We start from the raw sequence: 21,398 nt of genomic DNA, 5'->3' as shown, positions 1-21,398 counted from the left end.
TTCAGGTGGTGGCCAGGCCTGGAGTCCCACCTTGGAAAGGTGCACCCACACTCCACATGCACACATTCATTCAGCCTGGCTCTCACCCCCCATCCCATCCTGCTTTCCATGGCCCCCGGGGACCAAAGGGGACATCAGACACAGTCCCATTGGTTTGAAAAATAAAAGGAATCTTATACTTCAATATTTCATTAGCTAAAAAAAAAACGTTTTAAAAAGTATGTACAGGGGATGGGAGCTGGGAGCCCTGCCGCGGGATAGGGTTGGGGAGGGAGGGAAGGGCAGCAGCCTGCCAGCATGCTTCCCTGGTTCCAATCCTGGTCCCACTGCCTCTCATATCTTCATTTGTTTAAAAGCAAGACCTCTACACACGCACACACACGCGCACCTGTGAGCCCTGGAAACCTCTTGTCCTATCCTCAGAGACTCTTGGTCTGCATCCCTCACTTAGGACCTGCCCCTCTCAGGCCCCAGGGGACTAATGGGTGTAAGAGAGGCTGAGCACAGGGTGGGGGAGAGAGAAGGGTGCTGGGCACACCGCCATCTGCCACCTTAGGTTGGTCTAGGTCAGTCGTAGGATTTCTGAGACTCAGTTTTCCTCAGCTGTCACAAGGGCAGTCCCCACAGCCTCGCCTACCCCAGCCCCAGGCGCAGGGACAGACGAGAGAGACAGGAAGGCGCTTTTGGAAACGTGGAAGCACTGGGAGGTGGTGGCAGGAGGGTTCCTGAGCACCCTGGGGCTCCTGCAAGTCCCAAGGGGCTGCAGTGAAGGGTGGAGCAGAGGACCCCTCCCCTACCCGGCCTGGTTGAGTGGAATGGGAAAACAATTGCTAGGGGTTAGGAGAGGGGGAGCAAATGCTCCCCGACTGTGCACGAGTGTGTGCGAGAGAGAGAGAAGGCCACGCAGAGCTCGCACCACTGCCATCCTCTCCCAGCCCACTCGGATTAGGGTCAGGGTTGGAACGGGAGGCTGAGGGGCCGGGAGCATGCAGCACACCCCATGGGTCCTGGGGAGGGACAGACAGTAGCTCGTGACCAAGATGGCAGGTGGGTGGGTGACAGGAGGGGGAGTGTGACAGCCTCATGGAGGGCCTGGTGGGGGTTACTGGAGGGCCTCGGCCGAGGGGCCAGCCTCGCCATCATGGCTGGCCGTTTCAAAGCTGTGCTCCACGCCCATCATGTCCGGCTCTAGCTTGCCCGTGTCACTGATGAAGGTGGTGTAGGTGTCACTCTCAGGTGGCTTCCCCTTGGGAATCCAACTCTTCCGAACAACACGGCGGGCATTGGTACACATGTCAGCCGCAATGGCATTCATTTCACTCTCCTTGAAGTTTGGGGCAAAGTTCTGGCAGTAGTCTGTGTGGGTAGAGTGGACAGCTCAGACAAAAGGCACTCGGCCATGCCTTTCCTGACTCCCCTGACCCCCAACCACAGGACACCCTGGAACCCCTCTTAGAGGTAAGAGAACAGATATCTCACAGCACGCTGAACCACATTAGCTAGCCCCATGCCTGACTGAACTCTGTCACGTGTGGGAGATATGTGGGCTTGATGGGGTGGCCCAGTGCTCTTGAAAACTATGGATCATTTGCCAGAATTTAGGAATTAGGAGATTCCATGTGCAAACTTAAGAGTTCTTTCCTGACAACTGTCTGTGGCCTAGGTGCTTCATCATGTCCATGACCACCCTGAGTTTGAAGATTCTCCCCACCCTGCATCAGACACAGGCTTCCCTTCAGTGCTCTGCTCCCTGCCACCGAAAGAAATCTCTAACAAATCATAGCCCTCTTCCCCAACAAGCAAGCCTAGATTGAACCTCAGAATCCTTAACAAACCCTACCCACCCATCAGGGCCAACACCAGAGAAAAGGACCATCTGTTCACCCCAGGCCCTACCCCAACCTGCTTACAGAAGGCCAGACACTCACACTTGACAGCGTGGAGGACGCGACTGTCCAGCGGTTTACGCCTGGGGTCATTGGTGGAAGAGCGGATGCCAGTGCCACAGCTGTTGGCCAGTGTATTCCTGGAGGGGGGGAGGGTTATAGGGGAGGGGAGTCAGGTTCTCTGTGGTGGTGGGGGGTGTGGGGCAGCTCCCCTGCTCCCCAGGCTCTGGCAAGGGCCTCACCGGTCAAAGAAGGAGGCCAGGAGGCGCCGCAGCAGGACCTTGTGCCGTGTGCCTGCGCTGACATGGCAGTTCATGAGCTGTGCCCTTGTGATATACACATTGGTGCCTAGAGGGAGGAGATGGAGGGTGGTCAGGGCCCCAAATTGCCACATTCCCCATGTGACCAGGCCCACTTCTCAGAGCCCTGGAGATCCTCCCCAACAACTTACCCCAGGGCAGCCTCACCAGTGCTCAGGAAAGGACAGAAATGGTGGTGCCACTGTCTATGGGGCACCTAAAACATGCCAGGCCCACCTAGTAGATGTGTAACTTTTGCCAGCACAACCAGCTAGGAGTTAGAAAGAACAAGCAGCAGAGGCTTGCACCCAGGCACCTTGATTCCGAGGGCCAAATTATTATTTTTTTAAATATTTTTTTCTTTATTGGTTTTAGAGAGAAAGGAAGGGAGAGGGAGAGACAAATATCAATGAGAGAAAACATCGATTGGCCGCCTCCTACATGCCCCACTCTGGGGTTCAGGCCCACAACCTGGGCATGTGCCCCAACCGGGAATCAAACTGGCAACCTCCTGGTGCATGGGTCAAAGCTCAACCAGTGAGCTACACCGCCTGGGCTTGAGGGCCAAATTCTTAACTACTGCCTAGTTAATCCTCATACCACCCTAAGAAGCCACTCATCCACTGCTTTGTGGCAATGATGTCCCCCAGGGCTTATACCTGCCTCCAGGGCAAAAACCTAGAGGCCAGCCTTTGATGGATATCAACACAGCTGCCCCAGGACAAAGCCAGGGGTTGTGCCATAGGCCAGAGCCCAGAGGGCACTGAGGCCAAGGGTGAGGAGATGGGGATTTGGGGAGTGAGGCCAGCCTACCTGTCACCAGCTCTAGCTTCTCAGAGGGGTCACCCTCATCATAGAGCTTGGGGTGGCAGCGGTTACCAATCTGATTGATGAGCTCGGCTGGGAGAGAAGCCAAGTCTTGCCTCACCCGGATGCGATTCCGGGACTCTGGGGTCACCTGCTCAGGTAGGGCCTCCACCTTCTCAGCTGCGGAAGGAGAAAGGAGTATGTGTTGGGGATGTGGGTGGCAGGAGTGGGAGTAGTGATAGAGAGGGGGAGTGGGTGCCTCACCACTCTGGCCGACATTCATCATGCTATACATGGTGTACATGTTGCAGATCTGTCGGTACTGCTCATCTGTGCCCTCCTCGCCTGCATCCTCCTCCTCGTCCTCCTCATTGTGGTAGGAGCCTGGGCTGTCGCTGGTATAGGCGCTCGAGGTGCCTGGGCTGGTCCGCTCAGACATGCTGGGCCCACTCACCACTCCCCCTGCTGCTGCTGCTGCTGCTGCCGCAGCCGCCGCCAGGGCCTGCTGCGGTGGCCGGTTGGTGGCCAGGTCCAATGTGGAGAACCTGGCCATCTTGCGGCTACCATTGCCACCACTGCTGCCGCCAACCCCAGCCTCCTTCTGGCTGCTGTCCCACAGCCGCTTGGCCACAGGCGTGCACTGCACCGAGTCCGACTCCTGCTGTTCTGTTTTGACGCGTGACACAAGGGGCAACGGGGTGCTGCAGGCCGTCCAGCTCGATGTCTGAGCCACAGGGCTCTGGGGCTCAGAAGACGGTGCCTCCTCAGCGTGTAGGCCCTGGGAGTCGCAGCTGGGGGAGCTCACCTTGAGGAAGAACTCGGTGCCCTTCTCCATGATCTCCTGGATCTGAAGGAAGCCAGCTGTATACATGAGTAGGAACTGGTCCCCCATATTCATGCTCAGCCGGCCCGTGTAGCAGAAGCTGAGGATCTGCTGGAAGGACTGGGGCTGCACAGCTGCTGGCAGCTCTACCACGGCGCTCCGGCTGCTGTTAAACAGGTCCCGGAAGTAGGAGCTGCTAGCAGCCAGTACTGCCCGGTGGGCCTTGAAGGCGTGACCTTTGACCACCACTGACACATCACAGTACAGGCCCTGAAGCCGCTGCTCATTCAGGCACTCCAGAATGCTGTTGCCAAAGTTTGGGATCTCCATCTGCAGGGTCTGGGCCATGATGGTAGCTGTGCAGAGGACGGGGGAAGACAAACAGAGGGATGGGGTCAGGTGGCATGCTCAGCCCTGCTCTCAGGGATATCCACATGGTGGATTTGCTGGGGCATGAAGAATCACAGGAGCCATGCACTCCTTCCATCCCTTTAGGACAGACTGCCAAATCAGCCACACCAGCTACAGGCCAGGATGGCCACATGCTGTCCCTTGCAGACAAGGGGGGGAAGGCAATCTTGCACATTAGTGCTTAAATATGAAATGAATTAACACAGTGAATGCCCTGTGAGCATAAAGCATCATTAGCACTCCATGCATAGGGTAACTATGAAGCATCATTAGCACTCCATGCATAGGGTAGCATGGAAACTTCCAGAGGGCAGGGTCACCCCATTTTCTCCAGAGCGTTTACAGTGCTGAGCACATGACCCTCAACCACTATTGTTAAATGACTAAATGACCACTCAAGAAACCCTGGAACTGCACGAGAATACTACTAGTCACCAGGAAAATGCAAATCTAAACCACAACAAGACACTGTTTCATACCCACTAGATCAGGTAGAAAAGACATAAGTGTTGGCAAGGATGAGAAACTGGAACCCTCCTGTACTGCTGGTGAGGATGCAAAGACATGCAGCTGCTGTGGAAAACTGTCTGGCAGGTCCTCAAATGGGTTAGCATTCAGTTGCCATATGGCCCAGCAATTCCATTCCTCACAATTATACCCAAGAGAAATGAAAACATATATCCACAGAAAAACTTATACGTCAATATTCACAGCAGCACAATCCACAATCGCAAAAAGGTAGAAATAACCTAAATGTCTATCAAGTGATGAATGGATAAACAAAATGTGGTGCATCCATACAGTAGAATATTATCCAGCTTTAAAAAGGAATAAACCAGCCCGGCCGGTGTGGCTTAGTGGCTGAGCATCGACCCATGAACCAAGAGGTCACCAGTTCAATTCCTGGTCAGTGCACAAGCCCAGACTGTGGGCCCAGTCCCCAGTGGGGGGCATGCAGGAGGCAGCTAATCAATGTTTCTATCTCTCACTCTCTCCCCAAAAATCAATAAAGAAAAAAAAAGAAACGAATGAACCAGTACATGCCATAACTTCGATAGAGCCTGCAACCTGACCAGGAATCAAACCAGTGACCTCTTGGTGCATCACTTGATGCTCAACTGAGCCACACTGGCCGGGCTACATGCCGTAATTTAGATGAACCTGAAACTGAAACATTATGCTAAATGCAAGAAGCCAGACAAAAAGACTACATACAGTCGGCCCTCGTTTATCGTGGTTAATCAGTTCCAGACTCTACCGCGATAAATGAATTTCGGCAAAGTAGAATTCTTTATTTATTTACAGTCGTCCCTCGCCACTTCGCGCTTGGACCTTCAGGGCTTCACTCTATTGCGTATACACAGTATATTTGAAAAAACGCGATAGAATGAAGCCCTGAAAGTCGAAGTGCGAAGTGGCGAGGGACAACTGTATATATATATGCCCGGCCGGTGTGGCTCAGTGGTTGAGCATTGACCCATGCACCAAGAGGTTGCCAGTTCGATTCCCAGCCAGGGCACATGCCCAAGTTGTGGAGAGCAGCCAACTGATGTTCTCTCTCATAGATGTTTCTCTCTCTCTCTCCATCTCCCTAAAATAAAGAAAAAAAATTTTGTTTAAAAGACTACATATATGAGCCCATTGATATGAAATGTCCACAACAAGCAAATCCATAAAGACAGAAAGCAGATTAGTGATTGCCAGGGGATAGGAGGATGGAAGGTTTTGGGACAGTGTGAACAAAGGGATGTAGAGTGCCATATTGTGATGTATAAGAAATATATATTTAGTCATTCAGATGACCAAAATATATGTCATGCACTGGGTCTTTGTCCTTAATTTCTGGCTCACAGCTCTAGGAATGCTTGATGAGTGAAACCTTTTGTTATGTTAAGGAGGAGACTTTTGGAAGCATCCAAGATTGGAAATTGGTTGCTAAAGATCCAAACCAACAATGGACATGGACAACAAAGCTGGGGACAGGACGGGGAGGGGAGGGGGAGGTATCAGTGGGGGAAAAAGGAGAAACATCTGTAATAAAAATAAATTAGAAAAAAAAAATCCAAACCAGCCCTGGCCAGTGTTGCTCAGCAGTTAGAGCATTGGCCCGTGGACCAGAGTCCTGGGCTCGGTTCCCACTAAGGGCATGTACCTCGGTTGCAGTCTGTCCCTGGCCCCCATTGGGGTTGTGTGGGTGGCAACCACTCGATGTCTCTCTCTCACATCGATGTTTCTGTGTCTCTCTTCCTCCCACTCTCCCTCCCGCTCAATCTGAAGATAATGCAAAAATGTGCTCAGGTGAGGATGGATGGATAAATAAATAAAGGACCAAACCATGTGATTAGAGGGGTGCAACTTTCAGTCCCTGCACCATTGGGGAGGAAAAAGGGGTTGGAGATGGAATCAATCATCAGCGGCCAATGATTTCATCAGTCTATTCAATGAAGCCTCTCTAACAACCGAAGAAGATGGCATTCGGAGAGCTTCCAGGATAAACATATGGAGATGTGGGGAAAGTGGCTTGCCAGGAGAGGGCATGGAAGTTTGGGGCTCCTTCCCACTTACCTGGACCTATACAGCTCTTCCATCTGGCTGTTCCTGAGCTATATCCTTTTACAATAAACCAGTGAGCTAGTTACGTGACATGTTTCTCTGAGTTCTGTGAGCAGCTCTAGCAATTGAACCAAAAGAGAAATTTGTGGAAACCTCTAATTTATACCCAGTCAGAACCACAGGTGACCACCTGGTCTTGTGACTGGCATTCTGGGTTGGAGGGGGGCCACTGGAACTTCCAATCTGTGGCTAACCTCAGCCTGTGATTGGTATCAGAAGTGTGTTGGGAGGGCAGTCTTGTAGAACTGAGCCCTTAACCTGTGGACACTGAAGCAATCTCCTGGTAATTTCAGAACTGAGGTGAATTCTCAACACTTGAGTCCAGGAACCCAATTTATAGGGTTTCTTCTTGACATATGAAAAATGTTCTAAAATTGTGGTGATGGCCCCTGGCCAGTTTTGCTCAGTGGTCAGAGCACTGGCCCACAGACCAAACGGTTGTGGGTTCGATCCCGACCCTGTGTGGCAGGCAATCAATTGATGACATTTGTTTCTCTCTCTCTTCTTCCCTCCCTTCCACTCCATCTAAAAATCAATGGAAAATTATCCTCAGGTGAGGATTAACAAAACAAATAAACTTGTGGTGATGGATGCATAACTCTGTGACTATACTAAAAATCACTGAGCCCTGGCTGGTTTGGTTCAGTGATTAGAGTGTCAGCATGTGGACAAGAGTCGTGGGTTCGATTCCAGTCAGGGGCACGTACCTCTTTCGGTTTGTCCCCAGCCCTGGTCAAGGCTGTGTGGGAGGCAACTAGTCTGTGTGTCTCTCTCACTCTAACTGAAGATAAATGGAAAAATTTCCTCAGGTGAGGATTGAAAAAAAAATGCAGTTACTAAAAATCACTGAATTGTACACTTTAAACGAGTCAACTACATTGTATGTGTACCTTTATAAAACTGGGCAGAACTGGGGATGAGACTTACCAAATATATTTACAGGTCTTTTGAATTTTTAACCTGGTGAATGTATTGCCTATTTGCAAAAAAAAAAAAAAAAACTAATATTTTATTTTTAATCCTCACCTGAGGATATTTTTCTATTAGAGTGGAAAGGAGAGAGGGAGAGAAAGGGAGAAACATCTACGTGAGAGGGACACATCGATTAGTTACCTCCTGCACCAACCAACCCGGACCAGGGTGGGGGATGAACTGCAACCGAGGTTATGTGCCCTTGACTGGAATCAAACCTATGACTCACTGGTTCGCGGGTCGATGCTCTATTGCCAAGCCAAACCAGCTATGGAAAAAAACTAAAAACAGCTGTCCCTCGCCACTTCGCGCTTCCACTTTTGTGGCTTCACTCTATCGCGGTTTTCTCCAAATATATTTATTCATTAACAAGTTGATCGAGACAGTGAAAATGATACAGCGTGCACTCGGTTGTCTGAACCAATTATATACCCCTGTATTACAATTACAATTAAAATTAAAATTACTGTACATATGGACTGTAGGCCTATGTATGCGAGCATCCCAAGAATCCTTCAATGCCAGGTGCAACTGCTAGAGTCTGGAATGGATTAACCGTGATAAGCAAGGGACGACTGTATTTTAAAATAAAATATGTAAAATCATACCAAACATTTAATTTATACAAATTAACCCCAAAGTGTTGAGGGGGGGGAGAAATGCAAATTTAAGGAACTGCCTGTGAGGCCAAACCCTATCCTGACCTGAGACTACTGGGGTGAGGGGCCAGGGACCTCTAAAAAGTGTGCTCTTATGAGTCAGAGTCTATTCTGGTAGTGCATATTCCAACCCAGGAGTATTGGTCGTGTGGGAAGGGCATGTTCCAGACTCTAGGGACAATTATAAAAGGCCCCTGAAGGATGATGTGGCTTTTTACAAGTACCCCGGGGTGGGGTGGGGTATTCTCTGAAATTATATAGGGTAGAAAAGGTAGTGGTCCTGAATAAGCAGGGTAGGGGTGAGAAGAGAGGCCTGAGCAGAGGCTGGTGAGAATGGTGAAGAGAAATGACAGAAAAAGAATGCATACAAAGGCCCTGGGGCAGGAACTAGAGCCCCTTTTTCCCCAGTTAGCTTTCAGTTAACATTCATTAGCAAATTCACTCTGACCTGCCTCCATGGGCTGAGCATTGGAACACAGTGGAGACTTGGGCTCTACCTTATAACACTGAGTTAATTCTGAAAGTGCTGCTCGGAGCAACAGAAGCTGCCAGGAGCCCATAGGCTCAGAGTTGCACTTTGGGGTCAAGCCTGAGTACTGGCTCCAGAACTGACTTGCTCCTGGGATCAGGAGCTCCAAACCTCTGTCTCCATTTGGAAATAGACACTGATAAGGCCAACCTGGTTCTATAAACTCAATCTGGACTCACTGAGCTACTCCATCTGTCAGAGCCGGAGGGAGATGCAGGTCCTGCCCCTCCCAGCACATGGGCTACTGGAGGAAATGACAGGTGATCTGCATGAGCTCCCTGAATCCTCTGGGGGAGGATTTCATACTCCCAATACTCAGCTTGGAAAACAGGCCGTGCGGAAGTTAAGGACTATCCCAAAGTCATTGGTGAGTAAGTAGTAGGGACAAGATTCAAACCAGGGTCTGCTGGGTACTGAAACCCGACTTCCTTTTGGCTGTGCCCTCCTCCTGGTTGTCATCATCAAAATCACTTAGAGAGGAGGGAGGCAGAGACAGGAAATCCCATTAGAAGGAAACACACCCCTTTCAGGAGCTCAAACTCTGTGAAGAGGTAGGGAAGACAGAGGTACCAAGTGGAGGCAAAGGAGAGACCCATTCAGGTGAGCCCTGACCCACCTCCTCAGGCTGCCAGACAGAAACTGCTTGGAGTACTGGGGCCCACGTGACCAGGAACACGGTGTCCAAGGGAGAGGGTGGCCCCCAGCCCCTGGAAAGGCACTTCAGACCCCCGGCTTGGAAAGCTCAAGAGGGAGGACCAAGGCAGGACAAGCATGCTGCGGAGCCAGAGGCCCAGACCTGGGTTCTGATGCCAACCACGCTACTCTCTAGCTGTGTGGCCACAGGCCAGCTCCTCGCCTCTCTTGCCTCAGTTTGTTCATCAGTAAAATGGGGATGCATGCAACCCTGGTGGACTGCAAGGTGCTGGCACATAACCCTGAGAAGGGTTCTCACAGAGCTCACTGTCTAGTGGGGGGAACACACGAAGAGTTTTAATTACAGTTGGGGCAAATGTCACCTAGTAGCCAACCTTGGGGGCAAGGCAAAGGGGTGGGGGGATGGCACACAGAGAACCCATTGACCAGTCTTGGGCAGGAAGGAGGCCAGTGTGGGTAGAGGGCAGCAAATGGGGACAGGGCTACTGGGAAGGGTCTGGGACAGGTGGGACCCTGGCCTAGTGAGTAGAAATGTCTTTGAGTGTTTAAGTAGTGGGAAGCTCAAGCAAGAGAGACTCGGGCCCAGACCAACTCTGGAAAATTCCCAGCAGCAGTGTAGAGACCAGAACACAGGACAAAATACTGAGGTGACAGCAGCAAGGAAGGAGAGAAGATGGTCAGACTCAGGAGTGAACAGCTGTGGGGAGGGAAGAAAGAGAGGAAGGAGGGGAGGTCAAGATGGGGCTTGCCCTCTTTTTGTTAGTCCCCAGTGCTCATGCCAACCCTGCTGGGAGAGAACAGTCCCTGGTACAGAGAGATGCTAGAAGATAAGCAGTTTCTGCATGGGGTAGGGGACACAGGGGTCCTCTCATTCCATACTGCAGCAGTCACTGGCTCTGGACAGGGAGCTACCCATGCTGTCACCCAATGCCCAGGAATCAGGGGACAGCATTTTAAGAGCTGTACAGCTTCTCCTCCAAGGAGACTGCCCATCTATTAGGGCAGGCATTCTGGCCAGATTTGTTCATGGTCAGCAACTTAGAACACAAGCAGAGGCTTAATAAATATTTGTAAATGTGTTAAATAGTGGAGAGGGAGGTAGACACACAGCACCAAGGCAGTAATAGATGAGTCCAGTTTGGGACAAGGGCAGCTGGTGGGGATTATACTCAGGGAGAGACAGGGCCAATGGGGTGCAGCTGTGGATGCTTCTGGGGCTGCAGGGGGCATTCCAAGGGATCCCCCTAACTGTACTTGGTGGGCCAGGCACCACTGCAAGCAGTTTCAGAGGGCTACCTTCTGATTTGAGTGCTAGGACCACCCTCTTTATGGGTGGGGACCACATATCAGCTTGGCACCAGGCCCAAGCAGACAGACTTTAGGCTCAGACCCATTCCTGGGAATTGGTGCCAATCAGCAACAGGAGTACAGGCAGAACAGAGATGCAGGGAGGGAGCTCCCAACATTCTGAACCTGACATTCTGGCTGAACCTGACCCCCAACCTCAGAGTGTAGCACCCAGGGCTTTGAAGCTTTAGATTAGCAATTGGGGGAGGGGGTACAGGATGACAATTAGTGCAAATGGCTCAACTAATCAGTGCACAGGGCTTGGGAGTGGGGTGGTAGACCTGTGAGCTGCAGCAATCTGGTGCAGCATTGTTGCCCTGCAAGGAACAGGCTTGGGGGGGGGGCACTTAAAGGGCTTTGAGACCACAGTGAGGGGCCATAGGTGACCCCAGAGATCTACCCTGGGTCTCCCTTTTCAATCCAGTCTGCTGGGCTCAAAAGGAACCACCACCTGTGTGGTGTGAAGCCATTCACCCACACTAGTCCTGTCAGTCATGATGGGTTCCCAGGACTGCAGGAGGCATTCCAAGAGATCCCCCTAACTGTACTTGGTGGGCCAGGCACCACTGCAAGCAGTCTCAGAGGGCTACCCTTTAAGGACTGGTCCCTTTATGGGTGGGGACCATTTCTCAGCCTGGCACCAGGCCCAAGCAGCCAGACTTTAGGCTGGTCTAAAGCAACTGGTGCCTGGCCCAGGTCACCTGCTGGTGGGAAAGTGGTGGGATGGACCTGGGTCACGATCTCCAAACCATCCAACAATTTTGTCCCCACTAAGCTGAGCCCCTCACCCCCACCTATTTCAGGCCTCAGGCCCACTGCATGGTTCCCTCCACTGGCCAGGCTGTGAACTCTGCCCGGGGTGCCCTTCTCTTCCCACTGCCCATACCTTCCTCTTTCACCTCAACTATACCCCCCTGCTCTGAGAAGTCCTGGAAGACAATCCTCGTCTTCTAGACTTCCCATCCCCAAGCTCCTTTGCTCACCTCTGAGACTATAAACTCCTCAAGGGTGGAAAACTATATTTGAATCTTCTCTCCTCAAAACTTGGCATGTGTTAAATAGGGAAGAGCGAGGTGAACACAGAGCCCCAAGAATATTTCTCTCCTTAAGTGCACACACAGAGGAAAGGCCATGTGAGCACACCAGAACCCAACTAGAACCTGACCGTGTGGCCATCTTGACTTCCAGCCCCAAGAACTTGAGAAAATACATGTCTGTTGTTTAAGCCCCCAGTCTATGATATTTTGTTATGGTTGCATGAGCTGACTGAGACAGGTTCAAAACACCATTACTCACCCACAACTCTGCCATGGAGCCCCTGGCCTGGACCTCTCCATGGGTGCCAGATTGGCACATGGCTTAGATGCCAACTCAATGTGCCTACAAATAAGTCCCCCCGCTCCCCGCCAACACCACTCTGGCCGTAGCTCTCACCATAAAGTTCTCCACTCAGGTCAGGACCCTAGACCCTCCTGGAGGGGAGGGGCAGCTTCCAGCCCCACACACAGAGCCAAGAGAATCGTCCCAGCATTGCTGGTCTCAGTCCCGTGAGACGTGAAGCCATAGCACAAGGTTTCCATGACCTCCTAAGAGTCACTCAACAAATATTTGCCAAGCACCTGCCTGGGCCAGCAAGTGTTCAGGAGCCTGGGATGGTGGGGGACATGGTCATTCATCCAGAATCACACAGTCAATGTGTTGCATGCAGGGGACTCTTATCTTGCCCAGAAGAGCTGAGATATGGGGGCAGGGAGTGGCAATGTAATGAGTCAATGGTGGGCTGGTGTGCCTCAAGGCACAGGGAAGGCATGTGGAGCCTTAAGAGTTCAGGTGTGGTTCTTCCAGAAAGTGAAGGATGAAGGTTGGCGTCTCCCCCAACCTAACTCCCAATGTGCCTATACTTGGAGATAGGATCTGTAGGAGAAGATTAAAGTTAAACAAGGTCACAGAAGTGGGGCCCTAATCCAATAGACTGGTGTCCATTTAAGAAAAGAGATACTTCTCTCTCCAAGTATACACACAGAGGAAAGGCCACATGAGCACACCAGAACCTAACCACGTGGCTATCTTGGACTTCCAGGTCCCAGAACTGTGAGAAAGTAAGTATCTGTTGCTTAAGCCTCACCATCTATGGCATTTTGTTATGGCTGCCTGAGACAGGCTCAAAACACCATCTACTTACCTACAACCCTGCCATGAAGCCCTGGCCTGGACCTCCCCTTGGGTGACAGATTTGCACACACCTCAGATGCCAACTCAACTGTGCCTACAACTGAGCTCCCACCCCTCCCCCACTCTGGCCATAGCTCTCACCAGAAAGTTATCACTTAGGCCAAGGCCCTTAGATTCACTTCAGACTCCTGAAAAAACAGTTTTCACCATCTGGGTCCCAAGTAACACCACTAGAGCCCCTGTCGTGCATATTGAGGCCCTGTCTGCTCTTGAGCCTTCTAGAAGGCTGTCCCCAAATGGCCATAGGTCTTCATACTCTTACAGTCAGAGCCTCTCCCAACCCCAATTACTTCGATTGCTTTTCCTGCTTGGTTTTTCCTCACACTTCCTACCATCTAGCAAATGTGCCCTTGGCTTTATGTCAGCTCCACTAGGGCAAGGCACTGGCCTGTTTCCAGCTGTGGTATCTCCTGCCCCTAAGACTGGCAGGGCACCCAGTGGGTGCTCAATAGTTGTTTTGCGAAACAAATGGAAGCCCTGGCCAGTTTTTCTCAGTGGTTAGAGCATTGGCTCACAGACCAAAGAGTCTTGAGTTCGATTCCGGCCAAGGGCACAGACCTCGATTACAGTTCATCCCTGGCCCTGGCTGGGTTAGTGTGGGAGGCAACCAATTGATATTTCTCTGTCTCCCTCTCCCCCTCCGACTCTGTCTGAAAATAAATGGAAAAATATCCTCAGGTGAGGATTAAAAAAAAACAAATGGAATAAAGAGCTACAGTATTTTCATTACTTCCAACCTAACTCCCTTTCTTGTTCCACAATGAGACTAAAACAGGAGTGAGAATCAAAAGGGGTCCCTGGGGCACCTCAGTGGGAGCTGCTGGGGCCAGCGTGGAGGGTGCTGTGCAGACACGTACCCTCCTCTGAGGGCTGCACCAGGTAGGTGACCAGCAATCAGGGTCCCACTTAGGGCTCATTGTAACTGAATATGAACTGCTCACACTGCTGCGGGATGAAACTGTGGTGTGGGTCAGGCTGGGGTGCAGCAGGCTTGAAATGGAACCACTCCTGAGGCTGGTGATTCTTGGAAGTGAAAACTGCCAGCTCTTTGGGAAGGTAGCTCTGAATTCTCCAGCCAGCAGAGGCTGGGGGAACTAAACTGTGCCTTACCAGGGACTGTTGAAGGCCCAGATATTCTGGCTGACTTTCCAAGGAGGCTGTGAGTTGCCCATTGACATGTGAACCAATTAAGGGAAACCAACTCCAAGTGTAAGAAGGATCTAAGGCTCCTGGAAAGCCCCACAATTCTTTACCCAGCTCAACAGGAGGTGGCCCGGTCCAGCCATAGCCAGGGGTGAACCTAAAGCCATTGGGACTCTCTGCAGGGGCCAAATTAGACAACTCAGGCAAATGTTTGTTAGTAAAGCACAAAGTGCTATCTGATTGTACAGATCCTATAGTTGGCATTTGTTTTATGTTGTTGTTTTAAAGTATGTACACATTTAACTCATTTCTTTTTCCCTGAAAAGTAGCCACTAAATCCATGGTGGGGGATAGGTTTTGCAACAGCAGCTGGCATTCACATTGTCCCTACTGTGCACCAGTACACAGTGAGGGCTCAGAGGGGGTGCTTCAATTATTCCTCTCACCAGTTCTGAGGCAGGAAACAAATATTTCCATCATTTAAAGATGTGGAGATCTAGGGCCAGAATCACACCCAGGCTGTCTGACTCCTGTCTGAGAATCAGGAGGCGTCCTGACTACGGTTGGCCAGGCAGCCCATGCCAAGCTCACCCTCTGCATGGTCCTGTTGTTCCCCACAGCAGGCAGCCACTGTAAGCTGTGACTAGACAGATTTCAGAGATGAGAAAATAGGGGCTCAGGGAAGCCAGAATGGGTGAAGGGAAGCAAGGACAGGCCAAGGCCAGAACTGGGGCTCTTGATCCTTGCTGGGCATGTCCTCTGCAGAAATGGGACCTGCTACTCACCTGGGGACCCCGCACACCAGGTCTTGGGTGCCCTCTGAGGCCAGGGAGGGTGCTGGTCTCCCTGTTCTCCCATGGGAGTTCACCTTCCTTCACCCAGCCTCCCCCAGCTCTTTTCAACTCTTCCTTCACTATCACCTCTGGGGATGAGCAGTCTAGCCTGCAGCCTCTCCAACTTCCCACTCTCTCCTGGCAGCCCTAAGCAATCTTGCCTCCTCCAGCAGGAGCTCCAGGGCAACCCAGCAGCAGCCCAGCCCCCATCCACTCTGACCACAAGCCCTTCTTTCAGAGTTACAGTCTACTCCCTGTGAGCAGTCACACCCAAAAAGGACAGATGAGCTGCAGCCGTGCAAAAGCCCTGAGGTGTCATTGCTCTAACTAACACAAAGGAGGCTGGTGGGGCTGAGGGAGGGTGATTACTGGGATGGAGCTTGTTGAAATGCACTTGGGACACCACACAGGGCTTGGCAGGGCCTAAGAATCGGTAGTCTTATTATTTTACTAGGCTCAAATATCCCTAACAAAGCTTCCTGCTTAGAATTACACTTCCCTTTCTCTTCATTCCCAGAAACATTTATCTGTTGTAGTGCTTGCCCCAACATTAGTCTCACCAACCATAAAAGGGGCCAATAGCAGCAGCAACCTCACAAGGCTGTTTCAAGAATTAAACCACCAAATAACCCACCAGTCGTCAGTGCCTAGTAATGTCAGCTGTTATTATTAGCTGTGTCCCCTTCTGACAACCCACCTAGCCTTTGCCAGACTGTAACCGAAGTACGTGCCCTTAGCGGGAACCGAACCCGGGTCTCTCCAGACCACAGGCCGACGCTCTAACCGCTGAGCTAAACTGGCCAGGGCCAGACTGTAAACTCCCTGACAGCAATGGAGACATCTTATGCCTCTCACCATCTCCCAAACCTTGTGATTTCATAACAAGTAGCACTTAAAGGGGCTCCCCTGGTGCCTTCATAGCATCACCTGATCGCACCCAGACATTAACTTCTCATGTAACCCTCACAAGGTGGCTACAGACTGCTGCTCTCAGGGATAATCGCTTTATGGGGGAGGGGCTGCCCTGTATATTATATAATGTTGAACAGCACCCTATGCACCCACTAGAGGCTAGTAGCACTGCCAGACCAGCTGTGACAACCAAAAATGTCATCAGACATTTCCTAAGCATCCCGAGGCAGAAATGCCCCTGGTGGAGAATCACTGATGTATAGGTATGCCTGTTTGTCCCCACTTACCACATGAGGAAACAGAGGGCGCTGAGGTCAAGACATTTGGTCAAGCAAGGTGGTACAGGGTGGTGCTAAGGGGAATTTGACTCTCCATTACAGTGTGTTAGCTCATCCAAATCCACTCTACACTTAAGTCACAAAACAAAGCCATAGTTCTCATAGACAACATGCAGGTCTCTAATCTAAGGATGCTGAGATCTTCACAGAGGAAACAGCAGGGGAGAGACTGGACAATGAACACAACCAGGCACTGGACACAAGACAGCCACCTGCCTAGTCCCACCTCATGGCTTCTGTGGTTCAAAGGGCTCTCCAGGGACAGATGGGGGATGATATTCTCGGGCAAGGGGACCCAGGATCAGAGACAGGATGGTGGGCCCGCTTGCTCATTCATGGTAGGTATGGGCTTAAATGAGTTCAAAATGTGCAAAAGTGCTCAGAGCAGCGGGGCACCCAGGAAAGTAATGTGTGACAGAGGAACAGAAGTAGCAGTGGCTAGTGTGAACAGCGCCTCCTTGTCTTCAAGCCTGGGCAGCTCACCATCGCCTCAAATGCAGTAATCCCCACCTGAGCTGGCAGGCCATCATAAGCCCTTCTCCATCATAAGCTTTGCAATAACATTGATGAACTCCCAGTCAGACCTCACCAGACCAATCCCCAATCCTCCATATTGACCCTAACAATGGGTACTGCAAGGCCAACTAAAGCTTTCATCTCTTCATAGCCCTGCTCAAGAACCTATTGGGACTACCCAATGCCTGACGAGGCACTAGATTGTAAAAGGTCCTGGACGCAAGACAAGGGGTCTGGACTTGTATCTGGGGTGATGGGGAGACCCAGGAGATACTGAGGCTGGGTGCTTCCTTTCTGTGAATGGCATAAAGGGTCTGTCCACACATTAGGGTCAGCCCTTGGTCCATCCCTCACAAAGACAAGATATTTAAAGCTCTTGGCTGGAGCCTGGCACATGCTCAGTAAAGGCTCTCAATGGGCTGTCCACCTACCTAGAACATTTGCCCCTCCCTGCCCAAGCCCCCCTCCCCCCACAGGCTGATGATTTCTTGCTATTCAAGGATCAGATCTCCGAAAGCCTTCCCTGACCATCCAATTTAAAGCTCTTCATCCCAACACAGCCCTCAATGTCATTTCCCCTTGTCTTACGAAGTTTGTGAACATAGGAATAGCAGACATGATCTTGATCATTTGTTTGTTGGTCATCTTCACTAGAATAAAAGTTGCTGAGAGTGGTTCTAGAATCTGTTATTCGCCCTGGCCGGTTTGGCTCAGCGGTTAGAGTGTCGGCCTGCGGTCCAGAGAGACTCGGGTTCGGTTCCCGCTAAGGGCATGTACCTTGGTTGCAGTTTGTCCCCGGCCCTGGTTGGGTCGTGCGGGTGGCAGCCACTCGATGTGTCCCTTTCACATCGATGTTTCTTTCTCTCTCTCTCCCTCCCCACTCTATCTGAATGAAAAATGTCCTCAGGTGAGGATAAAAAAAATAAATAATAGAATCTGTTATTCAGGGCTGCTCCCCTAACCCCTACCAGGGGGTCGATATCCTAGTGAAATAAAACTGTCCCAAGGGTCCCTTTATCCTCACCCCCCAATTATGGCTTCCTCTGGCGCCCTAGGTCTGTACACCCTAAGTCCTCACAGAAAAGAGTTAGTTATTAAATGTGCCTTCTACAGCTCCGGGTGCAGGCTCAAATCCATCACCCTGTTCTCTGCCATCTACACACCATGGCCAACTGAGACCAGTCTCTGCCCCTGCTCCAGCTGTGTGACTAGAGGTAGCCACCCCTGTCCTCAGTACGAAGCCCAGGAGGCCCCAGCCTCAGCCCAACCAGGCAGGGGAAAGGCCTCTTTACGTGGGGCTGTTGACCCAGTTTCCCATCCCTTCCAGATCAGCAGGCCAGACACAGAGAGGAGGAGGCCAGGGCCTAAAGTAGAAGGCAGTTCTAGGAATTATGGGGAGATTGGGGGAAGGGAGTGAATAAGGGTGACAACCCATCATTAAACCCAGATCTGGCTGATACCACTCAACCCAGCAGTCTGTGGCTCCTGCCTCAGGTGCTAGGCTCCCAAGTCAGTGTTCCCAGGACACACTGGTAACAGCCTTGCAATTAGCTCAAAGAAAAGGAACAAAAGCTGGGGTGGCTTGACCCGAGACCAAAGTGGGAAAAAGACAAACCAGGCAAGCAAAGCAAAATGCAGCTCCAGAACCCAGTCCCAACCTCATAACCACCTCTCCCTGCCAGTCCACAGCTCCATCACCTCTGACCTCTTGGCTCCTAGAAGAGGAATGGGCGATGAGAGCACTCAGAAAGCTTTCACTTTTCCAACACCCTGTGACACCATGAAAACTGTCTGTCTGAAAGGGTACTGACCCATCCCTTGGGATGGCAAGAGGAAAGAGAATTCCTGCCAAGGAATCTGGGATATTGGGGAGCTCCTCCAGTCACAACCCTCAAAAGCCAGCTCGGGGGGTTGTGAGTTTGGGCTGAGGGTCAGTCAACCCCAGTCTGCCAGTATCTAGTCATGTGACCTGGGACAAGCCACCCCAAGCCTCAGCTTCTGTACCACAGAGAAGGCCTAAACTGACCTGGTGGTGGTGAGCAATCAATGAGCTCATCCGACCAGCAAATTCAGCAGGGGCCTGGCCAGGACATCACCCTAGAATTGAGCCCTGGCGTTAGTAACCCCAAGGGCCTGGGCCACGGTGTAGGTGCTTGATTTGATCCCCTTCTTGGTGACCTGCCCATTACCTCATCATAAGTTTCCAAGACACAATGAACAAAACTATACACTAACCTCCCAGTTCACCTCCAGGAAGCTGGTGCTTGGGGAGCCACAGTATAAGAAGGTAGTTGTGAGGGCCCATTCCATAGGTTTGCGCCTCAAGGCTCTGGTCACAATAAGTGAGGAAAAATTCTAGGACCCTTAGATACTCAGGTAAGGGCAGCTAGGCGGCCACTCTGCACATATATGGGGGTGGGGGTGCGCAAGGGCCACTGCCATGGTAAACAAGATGCTCGAGCTAGGTGTTCCCAAGCTGCCCACACAAACAACCACCTGGCGGGCCAGCGTCTTGGAACAGCCGGCAGACGCTTGCACAAAGGGTAGGTAGGTTGAGGACCCAGAGCCTGATGAGAATGAGGTATGGGAAAGAAGAAACCCCCCAGGTTTAGCCCAGAGCCAACGTCTGGCCGGAAAAGGGGGGGGGGGCATCTTGGCACGTGCCTTTCGATCAACTCCAGTTTCTCGGGACCTGCCTCCACATCCCCATTTGCCTGACTCAAAACCTCCGCCTCCCCCAACTCCCAAAGCTCTACAGTAGTTTTACAACTTACCTGATCTCTCCCGTTTCTGGCCTTTCACCCTAAACATCTCTCCAACCCTAACCTCAGGTGACCCCTGCAAACATCTCCGGGATCTCGTCTTCAGCCCGCTCCCTCCACCCCCCCATTCCGAACTAACTCCGCCCACGCCCACCCTGCCCCACTTCCTGGGCTTCTCAGCCGCCCCTAAGCCTGTAACCTGACCCACCCACCTCCTACTGCGGCCGTACCTGCAAGCCCGGCCCCGCCTCGATCCCCTCCGGGCCATTTCCCTCCGGCCGCGCCGCCCTCCCCTCCTCCCCGCACTCGGCCGGCCCAAAGCCCGACTCCTTCTTCCCCTCCCCCTCCAGGCTCCCTGGTTGCCTCACTTTATCCCTTGGGTCCTCCAACTTCCCTGAACCCCCGCACCTGCCCCGGCACGGCTTTGCTCCCTCCACCCCCCGCCGGGAATGAGGGGAGGAGGTCTGGGCCCAATCAGGCCATCCTCCAAGGCCCAAGGCCCGGCCTGGGGCTGGACACTCAAGGCCGCTGGCGGGGGCCAGGGCTCCACGCACTCGCCGGCCAGCCACAGTGCAGGCTGTGGACCTGGTCCTTCCTCCCTCGGAGGAGGACCCCAAGTCCTTCCCCCTCAGCCCTTAGCCGGACCTCGGATGCCCTCAGGTCGCCCTAGCGAGAGGAGGCCGGAACCCGGCCTGTGGCGGGCCGCCTCACCTGCACCGTGGCCGCGCTCCGGGGGCTCCTGGCGGGCTCCGCAGAGGCGGCTGGGGCCGGGCCTGGGCCCGGGGCGCACCCCCCTGCGCCGGGGCCTCGGCCTCCGCCTCCGCGGCCTCCGCGGCCTCCGCCTCAGCAGCAGCGGCAGCCGCGGCGGCCATTCATTGTGGGCCAGGCCGCCCCAGCCGAGCGCCGAGCCAGCGCAAGCCGCGCCGCCGCCGCAGCCGGGTTGGGAAGGAACGGCTGCGGCCCCGCCCACGCAACGCCCCGGCCCCGCCCCCTAGGCGAGGCCAGCCGAGCACCAAACGCGCCCATTCGGGTCTCCGCCTCCTGCTTCAGCCCCTCCGAGTCTCCTCCGGTACCTTTGCTCTGCTTAACAGTTCGAATCCCGACCCTGCCTCCTTCCCGTCCCGCGACCTGAGGCAAGTCATTCTGCCTTTTCGGAACTTTAGTTTCCTGTAAAACGTTGCGTTTTAGGCTCTTTATGTGAAGGATCTCGTTCCAATTTTAATATATGTGCTGCTGAAGAGAGTACAACTGAATGATCTCGCTTAAACATCACATCAACATTTTTACGTAGGAATTATTTTACACACACACACACACACACACACACACACACACACACTTGATAGAAAATAAGAGAGGCACAAAGAGATAAACTTGCTAAAGCCCTGGCTGGTGTCTCAATGGTTAGAGCGTCAGCCGGCGCACCAAAGTGTTGCAGGTTCCATTTCCGGTTAAGGGCACGTACCTGGGTTGCAGGTTCAATCCCCGGGGTGCGTGCAGGAGGCAACCGATCGATGGAGGCAACCAATCGATGTGAGACACATATGTTTCTCTCTCCCTTCCTTCCACTCTCTCTACAAATCAATGGGAAAAAAATGCCCTCCGCGAGGATAAAATAAACAGAAGAAACCTGCTCAAGATTACACAGCAAGGAAGTGGTGG

The 21,398-nt window shown here is 52.3% G+C and overlaps 1 protein-coding gene across 1 annotated transcript; it reads right to left on the bottom strand.

Moving 5' to 3' along the window:
* Window positions 1-234: 234 nt before the first annotated feature.
* NACC1 (nucleus accumbens associated 1) lies at window positions 235-20,506 on the bottom strand. Its single transcript, XM_036281976.1, has 6 exons — window positions 20,448-20,506; window positions 3,257-4,171; window positions 2,999-3,172; window positions 2,129-2,234; window positions 1,929-2,026; window positions 235-1,356 (listed from the first exon to the last, which is right to left on the bottom strand). Exons 2-6 carry the CDS (start codon window positions 4,161-4,163, stop codon window positions 1,103-1,105), a joined length of 1,539 nt encoding a protein of 512 aa, XP_036137869.1. The 5' UTR covers window positions 4,164-4,171; window positions 20,448-20,506; the 3' UTR covers window positions 235-1,102.
* Between the last annotated feature and the right edge of the window lie 892 nt (window positions 20,507-21,398).

This window comes from Molossus molossus, unplaced genomic scaffold, assembly GCF_014108415.1.
Source record: "Molossus molossus isolate mMolMol1 unplaced genomic scaffold, mMolMol1.p scaffold_m16_p_4, whole genome shotgun sequence".
Taxonomy (NCBI): Eukaryota; Metazoa; Chordata; class Mammalia; order Chiroptera; family Molossidae; genus Molossus; species Molossus molossus.
This window is presented reverse-complemented; position numbering and strand designations above follow the sequence as displayed.

What these genes read in the sequence shown, in the direction of transcription:
- NACC1 (XM_036281976.1), bottom strand. Translation starts at nt 4,163, where the DNA reads ATGGCCCAGACCCTGCAGATGGAGATCCCAAACTTTGGCAACAGCATT. An exon ending in GATGAATGTCGGCCAGAGTG is followed by an intron (nt 3,173 to 3,256) that starts GTGAGGCACCCA and finishes CTCCTTCCGCAG; the next exon opens with CTGAGAAGGTGGAGGCCCTA. An exon ending in CTGGCCTCCTTCTTTGACCG is followed by an intron (nt 2,027 to 2,128) that starts GTGAGGCCCTTG and finishes CCCCCCCTCCAG; the next exon opens with GAATACACTGGCCAACAGCT.